This window comes from Capra hircus, chromosome 22 (assembly GCF_001704415.2).
Source record: "Capra hircus breed San Clemente chromosome 22, ASM170441v1, whole genome shotgun sequence".
Classification (NCBI taxonomy): domain Eukaryota; kingdom Metazoa; phylum Chordata; class Mammalia; order Artiodactyla; family Bovidae; genus Capra; species Capra hircus.
In genome coordinates this window covers 12,807,935-12,830,127 of record NC_030829.1, presented here as the reverse complement: position 1 = coordinate 12,830,127, position 22,193 = coordinate 12,807,935, and the positions used below count along the sequence as shown (strand labels likewise).

Sequence of the window (22,193 nt, the reverse complement as noted above, 5' to 3'; positions counted from 1 at the left end):
GATACCTGTGTTTTCCTGCATCTTACTCTGCTTAAATGATGATCTCTACGTCCATCCATATTGCTGCAAATGGCATTATTTCATTCTTTTTTACGGCTGAGTAGTATTCCATTGTAGACTCGTATCACATCTCCTTTATCTGTTCGTATGCTGATGGACATTTAGGTGGCTTCTGTGTCTTGGCTATCGTGAATAGTGCTGCCATGAATATAGGGGGGTGCATGTATCTCTTTGAATTACAGTTTTGTCTGGGTATATGCCCAGGGGTTGCTGGATCATACGGTAATTCTACTTTCAGTTTTCTGAGGAACCTCCATACTGTTTTCCATAGTAGCTGCACCAACTTAACATTGCTACCAACAGTACAGGAGGATTTGTATATAGTATATTTTCTTCAGGGGCTGAGTAAGGAGATGAAGGCGAGGGACAAGGCCCCCAAGGCAGGGGCCTGTTTTCAGGAACTGTAGAAGGTCAGGGGGACAAGGATGCTGTCATTCCAAGAGCACAGGGTGAAGGTGAAACTCTGATTCCCATACAGCCCATTTGTGTTCACCAACTCTGCATTTCAGGCCATTTCTGGCTAACTGTTTGTGGCTATGCCTGAATTACTGCAGCTGAAGGAAGCTGCCTTCACAATAGCTGCGGAAACATTCCTTCTTACTCGCTTCCAAGTCCTGAATTCTGTGCACACCAAATGCCAGACAAATGCTTTCTGGAGCCAGAGATCTGAGGAATGAAAGTCCAGCCAGGAATTCACACCACAAAAGCTTTATCAGAGCCCAGCAGCGTTGAGCCTCTAACGTTGGGAGTGGAAAAGTAAATAATAGCAGGAACTTTGAGCTACAAAAGCAGTCTAGCATATTGTTATTAAAGAACATGGGATTATAGGGAGGAAGTATCCAGAACTGACAGATTAGTAACTGTACATCTTGAAGGGTGACAAATTAAAAAGAGCATCAGTATGATTCTTTTTCTATGTTATAAGCACATCTGCAGCATCTAACGAATTTAAGATCCTTTAACTCTCTTGGCCATTCTTAAAAGCAGGCCCCCACAGGCAAATATGTGATAACTTATGGTTTTATGGTGCCAGAGACATGATATGAATCATGAATATGAGGCCATCCTAAGGCCACTTCATTATTTCAAAAGTCTTGACATAGACTTACTTCGTCAACCATTAATTCCAAAGAAATATCAAAGGATTTATTCTCTCCTGAGATGTGCAAACTCTCCGTGGTGAATATGGCATGATCATAATGTGCTGTCCTTTCAAACTGTACAATAAAGCCAATACCAGGCAATCATTCTGAGATCACCTTCACATGGCAGATATGACAGTTCTCCACAGCAAAGGCCAGTGCACAGTGAGGCAGTGAAGACTTCCACTGGACCTTTCAGATACCTATAAGCCTCATAAAGAAAAGGACTAGCCTTAAACAAAATCGGGGAAGAAAGCTTACTTTCTACTCCTATAAATTCCAAATTGCTTAACACAGCATTCCAAACTGGTGTTGGCCAATAAAAATATAATGTGAGATATATATATATATATATATATATATATATATATATATATATATATGGTCTTCTAGTAGTCATAGTTTTAAAAGTAGAAAAGAAACAGGTGAACTTAATTTTATTATACATCTGACTTGGGCTCCAAAATCACTGCAGATGGTAACTGCAGCCATGAAATTAAAAGGCGCTTGCTCCTTGGAAGGAAAGCTATGATAAACCTAGACAACATATTCGGAGAAGGCAATGGCACCCCACTCCAGTACTCTTGCCTGGAAAATCCCATGGATGGAGGAGCCTGGTGGGCTGCAGTCCATGAGGTTGCTAAGAGTCAGACACGACTGAGCAACTTCACTTTCACTTTTCACTTTCATGCATTGGAGAAGGAAATGGCAACCCACTCCAGTGTTCTGGCCTGGAGAATCCCATGGACAGAGGAGCCTGGTGGGCTGCCGTCTATGGGGTTGCATAGAGTCGGACACAACTGAAGCGACTTAGCAGCAGCAGCAGATAACATATTAAAGAGGAAAGACAAAAACTTTAAAGTTTGGGGAAAAAAAATAAAAGGCAGTAACATCACTTTGCTAACAAAGGTCCATATAATCAAAGCTATGGTTTTTCCAGTAGTCATGTACTGATGTGAGAGCTGGACCATAAAGTAGGCTGAGTGCTGAAGAACCGATGCTTTTGAACTGTGGTGCTGGATAAAACTCTTGAGAGTCCCTTGGACAGCCAGGAGATCAAACCAGACAATCCTAAAGGAAATCAATCCTGAATATTCATTGGAAGGACTGATGCTGAAGCTCCAATCCTTTGGCTACCTGAGGCAAAGAGCTGACTCATTGGAAAAGACCCTGATGCTAGGAAAGATCGAAAGCAAAAGGAGAAGAGAGTGGCAGAGAACGACATGGTTGGATAACATCACTGATTCAATGGACCTGAATTTGAGGAAACTGCAATAGACAGGGAAGCCTGGCATACTGCAGTCCATGGGGTTGCAGAGTCGGATGTGACTTAATGACTGAATAACAACAAAACATTTTACTTAAAATATAATTTTAGATTCATTTCAATCTGTTTTCAATATAAAATTATTAATGAGAGTTTACATTCTTTTTCAAACTAGAGCTTTGAAATCCAGAGTGTATTTCACATCTAGACTACATTTAACATTTGGATAAGCCAAAACATTAAGTGGCTAATAACTAGTGTAATGCCCCAGCTACACTTCCCCATATCCTGACTTAAACCCTACTAGGTTCCCATCCCTGGGAATGTTACCCCAGGTTCTAGGAAGTACAGGAACCAGATTTTCTAAGGCAGCCCTAATTTCACCCCTTCTGTCCCCGTAGCGCCCGGGTCACCTTCTTTTCAGTACCAAGGCAGTGTGCTGTCCTAGTTCTGGGGAGGCACTATCTAGGTTTGATTCTACCTTTCACTGTGTGCAACCTGGGCCAGTTTTTAATTTCTTTTTAGACACTCATTTTGGAAATGGGTAGACATAGTGCTTCTCCCAGAGTTTGCTGGGAGTGAGAAGAGGTCATATTCCTGGAACACCACACACTATTCCACATGATTAGCTGTGGTGCAGAAAGAACTGTTGGCAAAGCAGTCACTTCGCCCACTGCCCCCCACCACAGCTCCTGATTGGGTTGAGGAAATATGTCCTTTTTTCCATCCTGATGGCATCCCTGGCAAAGGGAATAGGCTCAGATGGCAAAGAATCTGCTGCAATGCGGGAGACCTGGGTCAGGAAGATCCCCTGGAGGAGGGCCTGGCAACCCACTCCAGTATTCTTGCCTGGAGAACCCCATGGACAGAGGAGCCTGGCGGGCTACAGTCCGTGGGGTCGCAGAGAGTCAGACAGGACAGAGTGAGTAACACACAGGATGCTCCCTGCTGCCCAGACCTTTGTCTCAATCCACTTTAAAAATCCTGTCTGTCTTCCAGGATCAAATCAAATGCACCTCTCCTTCAGGACGCCCTTCCTTTCTCCTACCCCCACCTCCAAGATGAAAGTATTCCCATGGGTCTGTTTTTCTCACTCTGCCTAGCATCCTAATTATTCATATCAGACTTAGTTCACCTTCTGGACTTTTCCTCAGGGGTTAAGGCACTTACTAATTTTGTGAACCTTTCTCTCCCTTTCATTCCCCTCACATTTCCCCAGGAGGCTTCTGACATTCAGTATATGATTTTGAAGCAAATGAATGGATATCCAATAGCTTTGATTTAATATATGTGACCTTTTCATTATTAAAAGTATCAGTGCTAAGTAAAAAGGCGATTTAAAAAATCTGTGCAGTCCCTTATAGCTTTGAGATTGATACTCTTTACTCTACTCATGTCCCACTCCTGAGGTCCCCACACCTGCCCTCCACAAGCCTCCAGGACTGCTCCCGGTGTCTCCGGGCCTTCCCCGTCAAAAGGTGACTCAAACAGAGCTGTGTCTGACCTTCCGCTCCACCACAGAGTGCTTTCAGCTCTCTCATTTCGGAGCCCCGCCAGGTGACTGGCCAGTCAACCTGATCCGGCAGTGCAGAGGAAGGAATCCTGCCTTGCAGCAGCCCCTCTCTGAGACAGCAGATGCATCACCTGGACAGGTGACTGCCACAGCATTCCTGCAGCATCTCAGGGGCTACACGGGGCAGTGAGGAAGTGCAGGACAGAGGCACTCTGTGAATGCAGAGTTATTTCATAAACCACGGGGCCTGTGTATTCCAACTGAGTGAAGACGAGGCAGTCTGAACTCCAGCTTCAAAGAAGGACATGACCAGGAGTGTTTGTTAATTCATTCCATAAATTTAAATGTCCAGACTAGGGACCCTGAGAGCGAGGGGGGTTTACTTTTTGAAAATGAAACTTCTTGAAAAATTAAATTTGTGTGATAAAATTTTAATTTGTTTAAAATGAATTTTGAATGAAGAAAGATCACTAACGCATTTCATTAAAAGCTCTGTGTTCTTTCTATTTAATAAAATCATAATTGAACCTTTAAGGGATTTCTGTATAACAGACTAGAAACACAAAGCTTTTCTAATTGAGGGAGATGCTCTGCTTTCCTGCAGTGGGCCTTCCACACGCCCTGGCAGCTTTTAGTTGCTTTCTCACAACACTTAGATCTGACTCTTGGAGGATGGATGATTGCCCTCACACCCAGTCACTGAGGTGCAGAGAGGGTGCAGGCTGTGTCAGCAAGTGAGTGACAGAAACAGGTCTCCAAGTGCATCAATCCTCTTAACACAGGCCAAAGGAGGAGGAGTTTACATACCGTAGCTGCTGGGCTGCAGGCACTGAGCCTCTCAGAGAAAGACTGGACGGGAAGTGCCCTGCCACTCACGCTCCATCCTCCCCTCCCTTCCTTCCCCCGGCCTGGCCTTGCCTGAGCCCGGCAGTCCTTGGCAGGCAGAAGCACACTCTCAGTTCAGCAAACCCTGACAATTAACGGCCAGTCGCATTACGGGAAACCATTTCATCAAATCTAACCCCTGCTTCCCCACAGACCAAGTCCATTAGAGCAGCAGCAGATCCTTGGAAGTTATCCAGATGCTAACTAGCTTCTGGCCAGCACATTTTAAGTGAGGAATTTTAAACGCTGTGGCTATCTCATAAACATCTCAGTCTGAACACCAGAGTGCCATGCAATTAACACTCATTTTTAAAGCCACTTTGTAAACGTGCCTGACAATATAAAATCACAGAATATAAATTATGATCCTACTGTAAGTCAGGAGATTCCACAGGTGTCTTATACTAATGAGATGGCAGAAGACCAGGAGCTGAGGGTCCAGGCCAGGATCTGCCCACTAACAGCATGTTCACCTCACAGGCCTCCTTCTACAGCTGTAAAATCTCAAGGGTCGGGGTATAAAGTCAAGGTCCCTTTCAGCTCCCAGAAACTGTATTAGTCAAAGTCATACTAGGCTATGCTGCTGTAACAAATAAACCCCAAGGCCTCAGTGACTTATCTCACCAAAAGTTTCTTTCCAGCACAAAGTTCCCTGCTGGTCATCAGGAACTCCCCTCCATCCAGTGTTTTGGAGGTCAGGTTCCCTCCAGCTAACAACGAGGTAAACAGTGGTAGGAGGACCTTTAAGGTCCACATCTGTGTGACCCCAGAGCATGCTTTGGGTACACGCTGCGCACAGGGAGTGCCCTTTATGTCTGCACCTCCCCAGGCTCCTCTGTGGCCCTGACCAGCAAGGAAGTTGCTGTGGCCAGTGAGTTCCAGCTGGCAGACTTAACACATGGTGGTCTTTCCGCCTTCCCAAGACTCATTTAAAATGACAGCAAGGAAATACAAATGTAATTGATTCATAAAAGTAAGCAGAAAAGGAGGACACCAATCAGCCACCTACAGATTTCAGTGAAGTTCTGAAAGAGGAAGCAGCGAACACCATTTTCAATCATAATGACTATTGATTTTCAACAGTAATGTCAACCTCTGAATAAAACAAGAAAGGCTCAAATTGATGTTTGCAGAACAGCACCTGAATGGCCTCAACCTTGAATACATAAGAATAAAGGTACGAGATGAAGAAAGTGGAAGTGGGGGTTGACAGAGGTAGGAACATCATACGAATACTCGTGCTGCCAGACCAAGGAAGGAGGGTGAACACGCATGGAACAAGACAGGGTTTCTGTGTACTATTTGTTTGAAAGATGACCAATGGAAAACCAAACCACAGATAACAAGCAAGAAACCAAAGGTAAAGTACTCTAAGTAAGTAAGCAAAGTCCCCACTATTCAGAGCAGAGAAATGAAAGACTACCTAAAATTGATACATCAAAAGAAAGCAACATACCCACATGTTTTAACTTTACAGATTTAAATTGAAGGCCTTACAGGATTAAGGACAAAACTGATTAAACATGGAGCAGAGGACTGGCGCTTTTCATCTCAAAGTGTTCTTTCCCATTTTGGTTTTTACTATTTGCATGAAATCATCTGACGAAAGACAAGGAATAAAATGAATCAAGTATAGTGTGTGTTTTCGACACATTTACCTGATTCATCTAGACCCCAAGCACCTGGAGGAAGGAGCAGGGTCGACCTGTCTTTTGTTCCCTGCTGTGCTCTATCCATAGCTTTAATACTATGGTGTGTCCTGGAAAAGGAAACCAACATGGTATTGAAGTTGTACATAAGTGCCCCGTCCTCTGTCTGCTGCTGCACGTCCACAGTTCTCAGGCCTGCCCAGTCCTCTGTCTTCCCCCAAATTGTCCTACTATACATATAGTCTTTAATGGGTTTAAACGTTCGATACACCACATCCCCAGTGCCTCAAGCATATGGTTTCAGTGATATGGGGCCCACAGAGTCACGTTATATAGGAAGACCCCTGACTGTATATATGCAGGAGCTGATACACCCAATGGTGGTGTGACTGCTCATTAGAGGGTGTGGTGGAGAGTGGGAGACAGGAGTCTCCTATCTGCACTGAAGAACAGTTTTGAAAAGGCTTGATCCAGTCTATATAATTCAGAGAATGTGGGAAACAGACTCCTGGCTCTATCCCAGTTAACTGTGTGATTCTGAGGAAGCTCTGTAACCTCTCTGTGCTTTGGTGCCTTCATGTACATGGGGACCCTCCTTACGGGAACTTCTATGAGGAATCAATAATAACGAAACAATGATGGATAATAATAAAGGAAACTGCAGTACACCCAGACTGCTCCATTCCTTCCAGCTATCTTTCCATGAGCTTATTTCAGTGACCTAATGGTGTTGAACTCTTCAGGCCCTGCCCGCTTTGTCTCACCATCATGTGTTCTGAGGGCATTTAATTCACTTTCACCACCTATATATTCACCACACTTTATGTCAGCACTGAAGAACAGATCATTAGAAACACTGTGTGGCCTCTACCCCTGAGACCTACCCTCACAAAAACCTAACCAGAGAAACTGGGTAAGTAAAGAACAGCTGTCCAGGAGAAAAGAAACACAATTCAATTTGAAACCTTAGAAGAAAAATATTCTATTCTGAATGCTATGCTCATTGCCGCAAAAATGAAAGATTTCAAAAACACCTTCTGTATCATAGCTTCCAAGACTCTTCCAGTCTCCTAAACCCAGGCAATGCAGAGAGGCAAGGAAAGGCTTGCCCACTGCAGTGCTTCTGAGTCTCGATTTCCCACGTGTGGTTCAAACTCAGGATACTGCCTGGACTTTGTTCCACCACTGCACTCTCCCCAGCTCCCTCCCTTCCAGCTTCTCTGGAAACACAAAGGCGCATTCCGGAATCAGAAGCTGACGTGTTGCCTCCCCCTGTTTGATGTCACCCCAGAGAGCAGCCCAGCTCCCTCCCTCACCCGCTTCAAGACCGCAGAGGTCTTCCCTGAGCAGCCTATGCAGGAGAGAGGCCCCTGCCCATCCCCGGCCAGTCTCTGCCCCCATTTCTCCGCTTCATTCTTTTTCGTGGCTCTCATCACCTAATACATACAAGTATATTTTTATTTATTTACATCTTCTCTCTCTGCCCTCTCTCTAGGGCATCACTAGCCAATTGAAATATAATGTGAGACATGTTTAATTTAAAATTTTCTAGTACCCAAACTAAAAAAGAAGTAAACATAAGCAGGGAAAATTAATTTTAATGTTTCTTCTTTAACCTCATGTATCCAAAATTTGGTATTTCAAAATGTAGTCAACATGAAAATTATTAAGGAGATCAGTTCAGTTTAGTCGCTCAGTTGTGTCCGACTCTTTGCGACCCCATGAATCACAGCATGCCAGGCCTCCCTGCCCATCACCATCTCCCAGAGTTCACTCAGACTCACGTCCATCGAGTCCGTGATGCCATCCAGCGGTCTCATCCTCAGTCGTCCCCTTCTCCTCCTGCCCCCAATCCCTCCCAGCATCAGAGTCTTTTCCAGTGAGTCAACTCTTCGCATGAGGTGGCCAAAGTATTGGAGTTTCAGCTTTAGCATCATTCCTTCCAAAGAAATCCCAGAGTCTATCTCCTTCAGAGTGGACTGGTTGGATCTCCTTGCAGTCCAAGGGACTCTCAAGAGTCTTCTCCAACACCACAGTTCAAAAGCATCAATTCTTTGGCGCTCAGCCTTCTTCACAGTCCAACTCTCACATCCATACATGACCACAGGAAAAACCATAGCCTTGACTAGACGGACCTTATTTGGCAAAGTAATGTCTCTGCTTTTGAATATACTATCTAGGTTGGTCATAACTTTTCTTCCAAGGAGTAGCGTCTTTTAATTTCATGGCTGCAGTCACCATCTGCAGTGATTTTGGAGCCCCAAAAAATAAAGTCTGACACTGTTTCCACTGTTTCCCCATCTATTTCCCATGAAGTGATGGGACCAGATGCCATGATCTTCGTTTTCTGAATGTTGAGCTTTAAGCCAACTTTTTCACTCTCCTCTTTCACTTTCATCAAGAGGCTTTTTAGTTCCTCTTCACTTTCTGCCATAAGAGTGGTGTCATCTGCATATGTGAGGTTATTGATATTTCTCCTGGCAATCTTGATTCCAGCTTGTGTTTCTTCCCGCCCAGCGTTTCTCATGATGTACTCTGCATATAAGTTAAATAAGCAGGGAGACAATATACAGCCTTGACGTACTCCTTTTCCTATTTGGAACCAGTCTGTTGTTCCATGTCCAGTTCTAACTGTTGCTTCCTGACCTGCATATAGGTTTCTCAAGAGGCAGGTCAGGTGGTCTGGTATTCCCATATCTCTCAGAATTTTCCACAGTTTATTGTGATCCACACAGTCAAAGGCTTTGGCATAGTCAATAAAGCAGAAATAGATGTTTTTCTGGAACTCTCTTGCTTTTTCCATGATCCAGCGGATGTTGGCAATTTAATCTCTGGTTCTTCTGCCTTTTCTAAAACCAGCTTGAACATCAGGGAGTTCACGGTTCATGTATTGCTGAAGCCTGGCTTGGAGATAGCTTACATTTTTTTGGTACTAAAATTTGGAGATCTGGTGTGTATGTTACAGTTATAGTGCATGTCAATTCAGACTCACCCCATTATAAGTGCACAAAACCGTATGTGGTTGATGGCTATAGCATGGGTAGTATAGCTCTGAAATATAAACTCCATGGGGATGAAGGCTTGTTTGGGTCACTGTTATGTACCCAACAGCTAGAACAGTGCCTGGCACATGGGATTTTTTAAGTATAGTTGATTTATAATGTTGTGTTAATTTCTGCTGCATAGCAGAGTGACTCAGTTACACACACACACACACACACACACACACACACACACCTTCCTTTTAAAGTACCCTTTTCCATTATAGTTTATCATAGTATATTGAATATAATTCTCTGTGCTATATAGTAAGAACTTGTTTATCCGTTCCACATACCAGAGTTTATACCTGCTAACCCCAACCTCCCATCCCACCCAACTCTCCTCCCCCTCGGGCAACCACAAGTCTGTTCTTGTGAAAGTTTGAGAGTCTGTTTCTCTTTTGTAGACAGGCTCATTTGTCTCATATTTTCGATTCCACATACAAGTGATGTCATATGGTATTTGTCTTTCTGACTTCCTTCAATTAGTATGATAATTTCCAGCTGCAAACATGTGGCTGCAAATGGCATTCTTTCATTTTTTTAAATATTACATTATATATATGTACCACATTGCATTTATCCACTCATCTGTCAACAGACATTCCACTTGTTTGCATATTTTGGCTATTTTGAATAGTATTGCTAGGAACACAGAGGTGCTTGTATCATTTTGGATTGAGTTTTGTCTGGATATATTCCAGGAGTGGGATTGCTGGGCATACGGTAATTCTATTCTTAGTCTTCTGAGAATACTACTTTCCACAGTGGCTGGAGCAACTTACATTCCCCAACAGTGCAAGAGAGTTCCCTTTCTTCCACATCCTCTCCAGCATTTGTTATCTGTAGGCTTTCTAATGATGGTCATTCTGACCAGTGTGAGGTGATACACACTGTAGTTTTGATTTGCGTTTCTCTAATAATTAGCAACGTTGAACATCTTTTCAAGTGCCTATTGGCCATTTATATTATTTCTTTGAAGAAATGTCTATTAATACCTTCTGCTCATTTTTCAATTGGGTTGTTTTGTTGTTGTTGTTGTTGAGTTGTACAAGCTATTTGTATATTTTGGAAATATACACCTGTCAGTCACATCACTGGCAAATATTTTCTCCTATTCTGTAGGTTGTCTTCATTTCATTTATGGTTTCCTTTGCTGTGGAAAAGCTTGTAAGTTTGGTTAGGTCCCATTTGTTTATTTGTGTTTTTATTTCTATTGCCTTGGGAGACTGACCTAAGAAAACAGTGGTATGATTTATGTCAGAGAATGTTTTGCGTATGATCTCTTCTAGGAATCTTATGTACCATATCTTATATTTAAGTCTTTAACTCACTTTGAGTTTATTTTGTGTATAGTGTGAGAGTATGTTCCAATTTCAGTTTACATGTGGCCACCCAACTTTCCCAACTCTACTTGCTGAAGAGACTGTCTTTTTCCCATTGTATATTCTTGCTTCCTTTGTCGAAGATTAATTAACCAGAGGTCTGTGGGTTTATTTCTTGGCTCTCTATTCTCAGAATTCCATTGATTCATAGTCTGTTTCTGTGGCACATGGGTTTTAAATCAACTGACTATTTAACATATTTCTTGTCTTCCGTCTAACAAGCACCTATTGAATAGATACAATATGGGAAAGAAAACATGGTAGAAATAAAGTTAATTGCACGAGGGTGCTTACAAGAAATTGGGGTTACTCTTCTACAGAAACAGGAGGACTGAGAAACTCCAAGGGCAAAAGGAAACAACCCATGTCAATTTAAAGCAGAGTGGGAAAGGGCATGATTCGAACTGAAATGGGGCACCAGCCTGGAGAAGTAGAGAGAGGATTGTAGAGAAAGTTATGGCAAAGACTGGGATGAAGAGTCACGAAAGCCGGATTGGAAAGGGGTCGGGAGAGATGCTGAGGAGGCAGAAATAACAAGGTCTGGCCCCAGCCTGCTTGAGAACCAAGTCAGGGAGGAATTATAAAGACAGGTTTTGGGCTCAATGGCCAAGGAAGGAGATAGTACCGTAACAAACCTGTGAGATCCTGAGAGATAAGGGGTTTGTGGGGCTCTACCTGGTGGGCCAGTATCGAAGATTTCACCTTCTAATGCAGGGCATACGAGTGTGATCCCTGGTTGGGGAACTAAGATCCCACATGCCTTGCAGCCAAAAAAAAAAAAAAAAAAGAAACCCAAAACATAAAACAGAAATAATATTGTAATAAATTCAATAAAAACTTTAAAAAAATGATCCACATAAAAAAAAAAGAAACCTTAAAAAAATTCAAACATAAAAACAGGTTTATGGAGGACAGGGGCTCATGAGGGCTTGACATCAGGTTCTAACACACAAACTCCAGCACATGACCGCATTTCCATCACTCTGACTTCTTCCAAATTTAGGCAGCACAGTACTTCCAAGAACATCCCACGAGAAAATATCAACTGCAGAGGAGTCAGAGGACCCCCTCTCTGGGTCTCAGTTTTCCCTTCTATAAAATGAGGGGGCAAGGGTGAGCCAGGTATTCCCATCCCAGCCTGGAGATCCCTCTCCTTGAACCAGGTCTTCAGAGCTTTCTTTCTGTGCCATGGTAGCCGAGAACTCTAACAGAAGAGTGTACAGCTATGAGTCTAATTCTCCCATTTATATAGCACTTTGGTTATTTTTCAAGAGTACCTGGACAAGAAAATAAAAGCCAGGAGCAAGCTCAAAGCAGCTACTGTCATCACAAACTCCATCCATTCTACAGCTAATGTACAGCTAATGTACAGCTAACGTACCAGGTGAACAGCCAGACAACAATGTTGACTGCCAGTGTGAACAGTCACATTTCCAAGCTGACATTGTGATGCCCAGCAGTGAGGCTAGTCAGCCTGACTACAGAGGGAAGGACATTCTTTTTACATGTGTTTACTTGATATAAACACTTTGAACACAGGGCTGACAGCAAGGAACCTCAGGAAGCCTGTTTCACTTGTCCACACGTGGTTCAATGTACCCAGGTGCAAAATAGCATCTCACCTGAGACGCTCTTCCTCTCTTTTTCGGAGATTGAAGTCTCGCTGGACCACCTGGAGAACATGCTCTGTTTCATCGTCAGTCAGACCAGACAGGTCCAGCTTCCTCCCCATGATTTAACACCAAACACAGACGACGAGACAAGACCTGAGAAATCAAAGGAGAGACCACAAATTGAGGGCAAGAAAAAAGTTCTCCATGGATAAAATCAACCAATGTTGTTATTAAACAGAATTCAACAGTGTTTATATAAGGTGGTTTCCTGCTCTGCTCCCATACTCAGCAAATATTTAGAGACTTCAGCAAGGCTGCAGAGAAAAAGAGACGGTAACTGATCATCAACACTGTTATTTATCCCAGTTCTTAAATTAGGAAAAAAAAACGATAAATTATTCTTTTCAATAAAATGAGGTGTACATGAGATCTGCTGTAAATGTCTGCAAAACGCCAAAACACAATATGCAAAACTTCTCAAATTCTGTGATCTGAAGTCTCAAATTGTAAATATTACACGTAGTTGCAAGATAAAAAAATCATACTTTAAAAAATATCCTCTATATCTCCTGAAGCTTTTATCACATGACTAAAATTGACAAACTAGAAATTGACAAACTCTCTTCTGCAAAAAAAATAGTAAAATAATACTTTTAGACATTTTCTTAGCACCAGAAAATATATTTCAAAGAAACACCTCCCCAGAGGTGCATACCTAAAAGTTATGGGAAACCACATTAAAAAAAAAAATTTTTTTTAGTGAATGGTTGCACCCAATGGTAAAATTAAATAAATAATTCCAGAAAAGTGCCCAGCATTGAAGGACGTCACAAACATAAATTCAAACATTCTCCACAAAAATATCTGTGGAACCAATGCAGCAAGATTTCAAAAGCATTATTCCATACCATAACCAAGTGAGTTTTATCTAAGCAATGTAAGGTGGTTCAGCATTCAAAAATCAATCAGAGTAACCCACTACATTAGTAGAATAAAAGGGAAAAATTACCCGATCATTTCAAGAAATACAGAAGAAGAATTTGACAAACTTCAGTGCCCATTCATGATAGAAACCCTCTGAAAACTAAGACTAAAGAATATTCCCTCCATCATATAAAAGGCATTAAAAAATAAAAACAACAAAAACCTAGAATTAGCATTAAATTCAGTGATGAAAGACTGGCTGTTTCCCCCTAAGATCAGGAAAAAGGCAAGAATGCCCACTCTTACCACCTCTGCTCAGCACTGAATGTCTTTATTATAAAGCTACATTCATCAAAACTGAGTGGTATTGGCATACACGTAGGTTTAACAGTTGTCTAGTAACAGAGCATCACAGATGAGGTGGCTTAGATAACAGAAATGTATTTTCTCCCAGTCTTAAAGGCTAGAAGTCTGAGATCAGGGTGTTGGCAGAGTTGACTTCTCCTGAAGTCCATCTCCGTGATTTACAGATGGTCATCTGCTGCCTGTTTCTTCCCATGGAGTTCCCTCTGTGCACACCTATGTCTTAATTTTTCCTTCTTATAAGGATTACCAGTTGCATTGGATTAGGGTCCACTCTAATACCATCATTTTAACTTAACTGCCACTTTAGATATTCTATCTCCAAATACGGTAAAAATCTGAGATGTTCAGGTTAGGACTCACTCCAACATTTGAATTTGTTTCGGCTTGCAACTCTTCACCCTTTGCACCCCCTCCCCCAGATACCACGTCCTTCTCACGTGTACATTACAATCACTTCATCCCAACAGCCACAAAAGTCTTAACCTATTCCAGCATCAACTCAAAGTCCAAAATCTCATCTCATTACCATCTCCATTAGGTATAGGTGATTCATCCTGAGGCAAAAATCCTTCCCCCTTGTGAACCTGTGGAAGCACACAAGTTATCTGCTATCAGAGCAGAGTAGTGAGGCAGGCATTGGAGAAACAGTCCATTCTCGCGGGGAGAGGCTGGGAAGGAGAAAGAAGGCTTAGATCTCAAGCAAGTCTGAAAGCAGGGCAAATTCCATTAGGTTTTTTTTTTTTTTATTAAGTTATATTTGACATACTATACTATATTAGTTTCAGCTGTACCACACAGTGATTCGATATTTTTATACATTATGAAATAATCACCACAACAAGTCCGGTTACCATCCAAAGTTGTTACAGTATTATTGACTACATTCCCCATGTGTCCTGTTTTCATGCCTGATCTATTATTTGCTTATTTTTAATATCTTTATCCCTATGTGTACTTTACATTCCCGTGACCTCTTCATTTTATAACTGGAGGTTAAGCCGATTCATCGGTTCCCTCCACCCCCTCTCCTTCAGCAACCACCAGTTTGTTCCCTGTATTTATGAGTCTCCGTCTGTTTCGTTCGTTTAAGGTCCAAGGATAGCTCTCTTTGGCTGCGTGCTCTATCCCCCTCGGCCCTGGGTGTAGCCGCAGCAGCGTGGCCCACTCTCAGGAACTGAGGAGGGACAGCGCCCTCTCCAGGCCATGGTGACAGTGACGCCCCTGCAGACCTCTGTTTTGTCTTCAGGATCATTCTTCCCTTTTCCTGATGGATGATGCATGTTGGCAGCCAGACAGCTCTACTGGCCCATCCTGTAGCCTCTCAGGAGTCCAGCAGCCTTCCCTCAGTTATCCTGTCTCTATTTAGTTTAAGCTGGCAGTGCTTCTGTCGATGTGAATTCTCCAAGACTTTGTCAGCTTCCCATGCAGTTCTCAGGGGGCCGAGCCATCAGACAGGAGGACCCTCTACAGATCTGTCCTGGGTGACGGAGTCTCTGTTTCCGGTTTCTGCTGCCATCATAACTGGATCTGTGAGCCACAGTCTAATCTCATAAGCAAGTGGTTGTCCAGTCACACCCTGCTTGCTCTCTATACACAGACTTTCTCATTTTTGCAGTATGGGTATACTGAGAATTTTCCAAATCTGCAAGTTCTGGTTCCTTTTGTGGAACAGCTCTGTCTTCAATTTACCTCTCTCCTCTCACATCTCATTCTGGCAGCAAGCATAAACCAGTCTTTAATACTTATTTTAGAATTCTCAGGTAACTATCCAAGTCCATAGTCACTGACATGTTCTACTTTACGTAAAACACTGGAACACTATTAGACCAAATTCTCTGCCACTTTATAACCAAGAATGCCTTTCCTTCAGTTTCCAATTATATATTTCTCATTACTTTCTGAAAGCTCAGCAGACACCGCTAACATTCATATTTCTACCAACTTTTTGTTCATGATGATATATGCGTTCTCTAATATAAGAGAAGCTTTCTCTCCGTCACTCCTCTTTTCTTCCTAAGTCCTCACTATAATCACCTTTAACAATCATATTTCTACTAACAGCAGGTTAATTGTGAGCTTCTGGGTCAGAGGTTAAAGCGTCTGCCTGCATTGTGGGAGACCCGGGTTTGATCCCTGGGTTGGGAAGATCCCCTGGAGAAGGAAATGGCAAACCACTCCAGTACTCTTGCCTGGAGAATCCCATGGAGGGAAGAGCCTGGTAGGCTACAGTCCACGGGGTCACAAAGAGTCAGACACGGCTGAGCTACTTCACTTTCTTTCTTTCTACTAACAGGCTCCTAAGGGAAACCTAGACTTTTTCTAACATGCAGCTCAAAACTCTTCCATGCTCTACCCTTATCCAGTTCTGAAGTCACTTCCACATGTTTATACAGAAGAAGAAACAGACATGGCAGATACATATATACAAAGATGCTAATTTCATTGGTGGTTATAGAATTGCAGTTAAAACCATATTTCATACACACCAAAACTGTCTTTATCTAGTGTTGCCAGGAGGTGGGACAATTTTGATACAGTGAGTACAAACTGGTACAGTCTCTTTGTAACACAATTAGGCCTCATTTTCAAAACTGAAGATGCATGTACCTCAGCATTTCTGTAGGTATACTTCTCAGACATCATCTTGCAAATATGCACCAACAGACAGGAATTGGGTTGAATCATATGAAATAAAAGGGAACCTATAAAAACTCCTATTTCACATAGCTCATCCTAACAGAAGAACATTAGTAACAGTAACATTCAAAAGAGCAAAAAGTATAAATATGTAAAACCTGTAAACCACCTCAAACAATCATAAACAGGAAGAAGGATGAACAAATAGTGTAGATGCTTGTTTCATACCAATGGAATACTGCACTGCAATGAGAACATCCGAAAGGTATATGGGGGCGGGGGAGAAGAGGACGACCGAGGATGAGCTGGCTGGAGGGCATCAGCGACTCAATGGATGCAAGTCTGAGTGAACTCCGGGAGCTGGTGATGGACAGGGAGGCCTGGCGTGCTGCGATTCATGGGGTCGCAAAGAGTCGGACACGACTGAGCAATTGAACTGAACTGAACTGAAAGGTATATTCCACATCCATGAATCTCTAATAAAACGTGCTGCTGAGACCAACAAGCCACATGTATACGCATGTACAGCATGGAAACTGTATGACTCATCTTTACATAAAGTTCCAAAGCACAGAAAACCAAGAATACATGTATTTATTTTTAAGAATGAATGTGATAAAACAATACAGAACAAAATGGGCCCTCTGTGAAGGAGAGAGAAGATCTGGCCGGGGATAATCACATGTGGGTGGGAAGAGAGCCTGGAGCACCTGCTGGTCTGAGGAAGTGAATCAGGAATAAAACCCCACCGCTGGGCTGCTCAAGAAAGGGGAGGCTTCTTAGCTGCCATCGTCTAGTCTTCCGATGAGCAGGAAGAAACACATCAGGAAGCACAGGGAAAATGCAGACTGACTTCTCCCTTTAAAACACCTCATTAAAGGTGATGACGGCACTTTGGAGTCTCCTAGAAGGTGATAAGTCTGCCCCCTTCGCTTCACCGGCTTTTGGGTTCTGAGAATTCAAAGTGAGATTCTAAGATGCCCAGTTTGGACAAGACAGAAGTGGCAGATTTGATCATATCAAATCTAAGTGATCAGGACTCAAGAGGCATAAATGGTTTCTGTAGAGAAATAAACAAAGTAGCTGTAAATGGATAAGACAGAGAATAATGAGAAACCCTTTGGGGGAAATAGTAAAAGCGTCTTCCGTTTTTTACAGTAAACACAATTAGATTTCCTGCATCATAGGAGAAAGAACATCAGTAGGGCTAGAAAAGCCTCAGTGTCCATGAGTCAGAGGTCACATAGGTTTGACTCTTTCATTTACAGATGGGAGAGTGTAAGCCCAGAGGGAAATGATTTCTCAGACACAAAACTGGTTCAGATGCTCTGACTTTCAGACCTGGTCCTCCCACTCCTGGATTTCTCTGGTTTATACTCAAATATGAAGGTAGCAGAGAGAATACATTTTAAAATTTAGTAATGAGGAAATTAATAAACTTCTAAGATTTAATTACATCACCATTTCTCTAACATGTATTTCTCAGGTCACTGTTCCTGTTCTGAGTGTTCTGAAAAAGGAGAGCTCAGAGATGAAATAAAACTAGAGAGGAGTGCCTCACACTATATTGCCCTCTTGGGGATGCACAGTGCATATAAGCTTATCAGAGCTTCTAAGAAGTCTGTCACTGAAAAGCCAGTCCGTGTTTAACTCTGTATTTGTCAAATGCATGTGTCTGCAGATACCTCTTTCTTTAATAACAACTGCCTCTTCACATCCAACGAAATGAGTATTTGAGAATTATTGCTGTAAGTCCATCCCATGATGACAAACTACAGTAGCTACTGTAATATAATTACTGAATTGATTTAGCTGGGGTTTTTAAAATGCAATTATCATAGGAAACTACAGAGGTATATGAGCTTTGGAAGAAGCTGAGGACTTAAAAAGGAAAGCAGATGGATACAATTTTATGCATAGAAAACCAAAATAAAGGTAGAATTGTCTACACGGTTCCTGAACAGAACAACTAGAGGGAGGATCCAGATAATTCTATAGGAAACTAGGTAGCACAAACCTCAAATGGAAAACAAAACAAAACAGACATTCCAAGAATATGAAATACACACACAATGGGAGGTTCATCATGGAGGGTCAGTGTTTACACAAGTGACATTCTAGAAAGGAACCTAGAACTGTGTGTGTGTGTGTGGTGTGTGTGTGTGTGTGTGTGTGTGATATGCACCTGATACACAGAGAGAGGTAAAGAGATTAACTTGGAATATCCAAAGTCCTAAAAACCACATAGGGTAAATATTGCTGGGGCTTCCCTCTTTGACCATCACTAGATCTTGACTAGAGCTGAAGAGAAATTTCTTACTTCCACAAAGGAATCAAAATGTTCGGGCTGTCCCATTTAAGACGTGTTATCAGGTGGTAAAACACAAAGAAAAGAAAAGAACTTGGCCTGGGAAGGAAAGAACAAAAAGCACAAGTGGTCTGAGATGTACTTGCATTGCAACTTCTTTGCAGTAAGTGGCGCTTGGGCTGTAGGACTCACTTTCATTCCTTCACCTTCGAGGGTGTTGTCCCTGCCACGAGTAGCCCCCTCTCTGGGACTCATTCTTTACCTGTACGCAGGAAAGGCCCAGGGAAGACATGGTCACACCAACAGGGTGTAGTTGATTGGACCAGGGGTGTTACATCTCTCTCCTGGGAATGATATTAACAGGAGGAAGAAAAAGGAATAGAAAAACAGCGAATAAATTGTGGTAGATAACTTTCCAAATGTGATGAAAAGTGCTGTTCGTCTTCTAATTCAGGACGCTCCACAAACTCTTCATTGTGGTTTAGTTGCTAAGTCGTGTCGGACTCTTTTGCAACTCCGTAAACTATAGCCTGTCGGGTTCCTCTGTCCATGGGATTTCTCAGGCAAGAACGCTGGAGTAGGTGGCCATCTCCTTTTCCAGGGGCTCTTTCCGACCCAGGGGTCAAAGCTGTGTCTCCTGCACTAGCAGGTGGATTCTTTACCACCGAGCCAACTGGGAAACTCCCAACAAATTCTACGTAGGAAAAATTCAAAGAATGCACATCTAGACATATCATAGTCAATCAAAAGTCAAAGAAAATACAGAATCTTGATGGTAACAAGAGAAATATGATTCATCACACACCAAGGATCTTCAGTAAGATCAACTGCTGACGTCTTATCAGGAATCACTGAGGTCAAAAGGCAGAGAGGTGATATATTCAAAGAACTGAAAGAAAAGGATTATTATCCAAGAATTCTGTATCCAGAAAAGGATCCTTCAAAAATTAAGGATAAATTGAGACAAGACATTCCAGATGAGCAAAAATGGAGAGATCTTACCACCAACTGACCTGCTTTACAAGAAATACTAAAGGAAGTCTATTCAGCAAAGACTGACAGAATTAAAAAAAAGAAATGGACAATTCAGCAATATTAGAGATTTCTATATCAACCTTCAGTAATAGAGCAATTAGCAAAACATCAGCAAGGATATAGAAAAGTTAACCCATATTATAATCTACGTAGCTCTTACAGACATCTATAGAACACTCTACATGACGGCAGAACATACATTCTTAAGTACACGTGGAATATTCTCCAGATAGACCATACATTAGGCTGTAAAATAAATCTCAATACATTTAAAGGAATTGAATAATATAAAATATATTCTCTAATTACAATGGAAGGAAATTAGAAATTAATAACAAAGAAATTTGGTATATTCACATGTATATAGAAATCAAACAGTGTACAAAAATAAATAATCAAGGGGGTCAAGAGAAATAAGAAAATACCTTGAGATAAATGAAAACACATATACCAAAACTTATGGAATGCAGCTAAAGTAGTGCTTAAGGGTAAATTCTAGATATAAACACCTATGTTAAAAAGCAACCATGACAAATCTATAACCTCATCTTCTACCTTAAAAGATTTTTAAAAAAGGAAAGCAAACTGAACCCAAGTAAGCAGAAGGAAGTAAATAATAAAGACCAGAGAAGAAACCAATGGAATAGAAAAACAATACAGAGAAAATAAAATCCAAAGTCAGCTCTTTGAAAAGATCAACAAAATTGACAAATCTTTGGCAAGACTGATCAAGAAAAAAAACATAAGATTCAAATTACTAAAACCAAGAATGAAAGAGGGCCATCAATACTGACCTTACAAAAATAAGAAGGATTAGAAAGGAATACTGTGAACAGTTGTATGCCAGAAATTTAGATAACCTAGATGAAATGAAAAAAAAAATTCTAGACAGCTCACCAAAACTGACTCAAGAAGAAATAGAAATTATGTATAGATCTATACCTAGTAAAGAGACTGAATTGATAATACAAGCGTCCACAAAGAAAATCAAACATTAAAAAAAGAAAAATTAACACCAACCCTTCCCCAAAAGTAGAATAGGAGGAAATACTTCTTAATCCATCTTAAGAAGCCAGTATTATCCTGATACAAAAAGCAAACAAGGATATCACAATAAAATAAACCTATAAACCAATATCCCTTATGAATACAGATGAAAAAATCCTCAACAACATATTAGCAAACAAGATCCAGCACCTACCAAAAAGGATTAGGTACACCATAACAAAGAAGGGTTTATAGCACAAATGCAAGGTTGGTTGAACATGTGAAAATCAATCAATGTAATGTAGCATGTTAATAGAGTATAAAGGGCAAAGATCCCATAATCTTCTTAATAAATACAGAAAAGTATTTGATAATATCCAATACCCCTTCTGATACAGGAATAGAAGGGAGCTTTCTTTTTTAAATTAAGTTTTATTGGAAAATAGATGAGTTACAGTGTTGTGTTTCTGCTGTAGAGCAAGGGGAATCAGTTATACATATACCTATATCCATTATTGTTTAGATTATTTTCCTATATAGGTCATTACAGAGTACTGAGTAGAGTTCCCTGTGACACATGGCATGTTGTTAGCTACCTATTTTATGTATAGTAGTGTGTATATGTAACTCCCAGTCTCCCAATTTATTCCTCCATCCCCGCTTCCCCTTGGTAACCATATGTATGTTTTCTCCAGCTGTGACTCTTATTTCTGTTCTGTAAATAAGCTCATTTGCACCATTATCCTAGATTCCACATATAACCTACCTCATGTGATATTTGGCTCTCCCTGTCTGACTTACTTCACTCAGTATGACAGTCTCTAGGTTCATCCATGTTGCTGCACATGGCATTATTTCATTCTTTTTTATAGGTGAGTAATATTCCATTGCATATATTACCACGTCTTCTTTATTCACCCCTCCATCGATGGACATTTAGATTGCTATGACCTGGCTGTTGTAAACAGTGCTACAGTGAACACTGGGGCACATGTATCTTTTTGAATCATGGTTTTCTCTAGATATACGCCTAGGAATGGGTTGCTGGATCATATGGTAGTTCTGTGTTTTCTAGGGAGCCTCCATATGCCCTTCACAGTGTCTGCATCAACCTATATTCCCACCAACTGTATAGGAAGGTCCCCTTTTCCCTGCATCCCCTTCAGCGTTTATTGTTCATAGATTTTCAGATGATGGCTATTCTGACTGGTGTGAGGTAATACACTGTAGTTTTGATGTGCATTTCTCTAAGAATTAGAGATGTTGAGCATCTTTCCCTGTGCTTCGTAGCCATCTGCATGTCCTTGGAGAAATGTCTATGTAGATCTTCCACCCATTTTTTTGATTGGATTGTTTTTTTTTATATTGAACCACATGAGCT

The 22,193-nt window shown here is 41.5% G+C and overlaps 1 protein-coding gene across 2 annotated transcripts in view; it reads right to left on the bottom strand.

Moving 5' to 3' along the window:
- The window catches only part of MYRIP (myosin VIIA and Rab interacting protein), a 221,091-nt gene that overhangs the window by 178,772 nt on the left and 20,126 nt on the right, over positions 1 to 22,193 (bottom strand). For both annotated transcript variants that reach the window (XM_018038374.1, XM_018038375.1), the window contains exon 2: positions 12,565 to 12,708. In XM_018038374.1, the coding sequence (XP_017893863.1) occupies positions 12,565 to 12,674 (110 nt within the window). In that variant the 5' untranslated portion in view covers positions 12,675 to 12,708. The remainder of the gene's footprint in view (positions 1 to 12,564; positions 12,709 to 22,193) is intronic.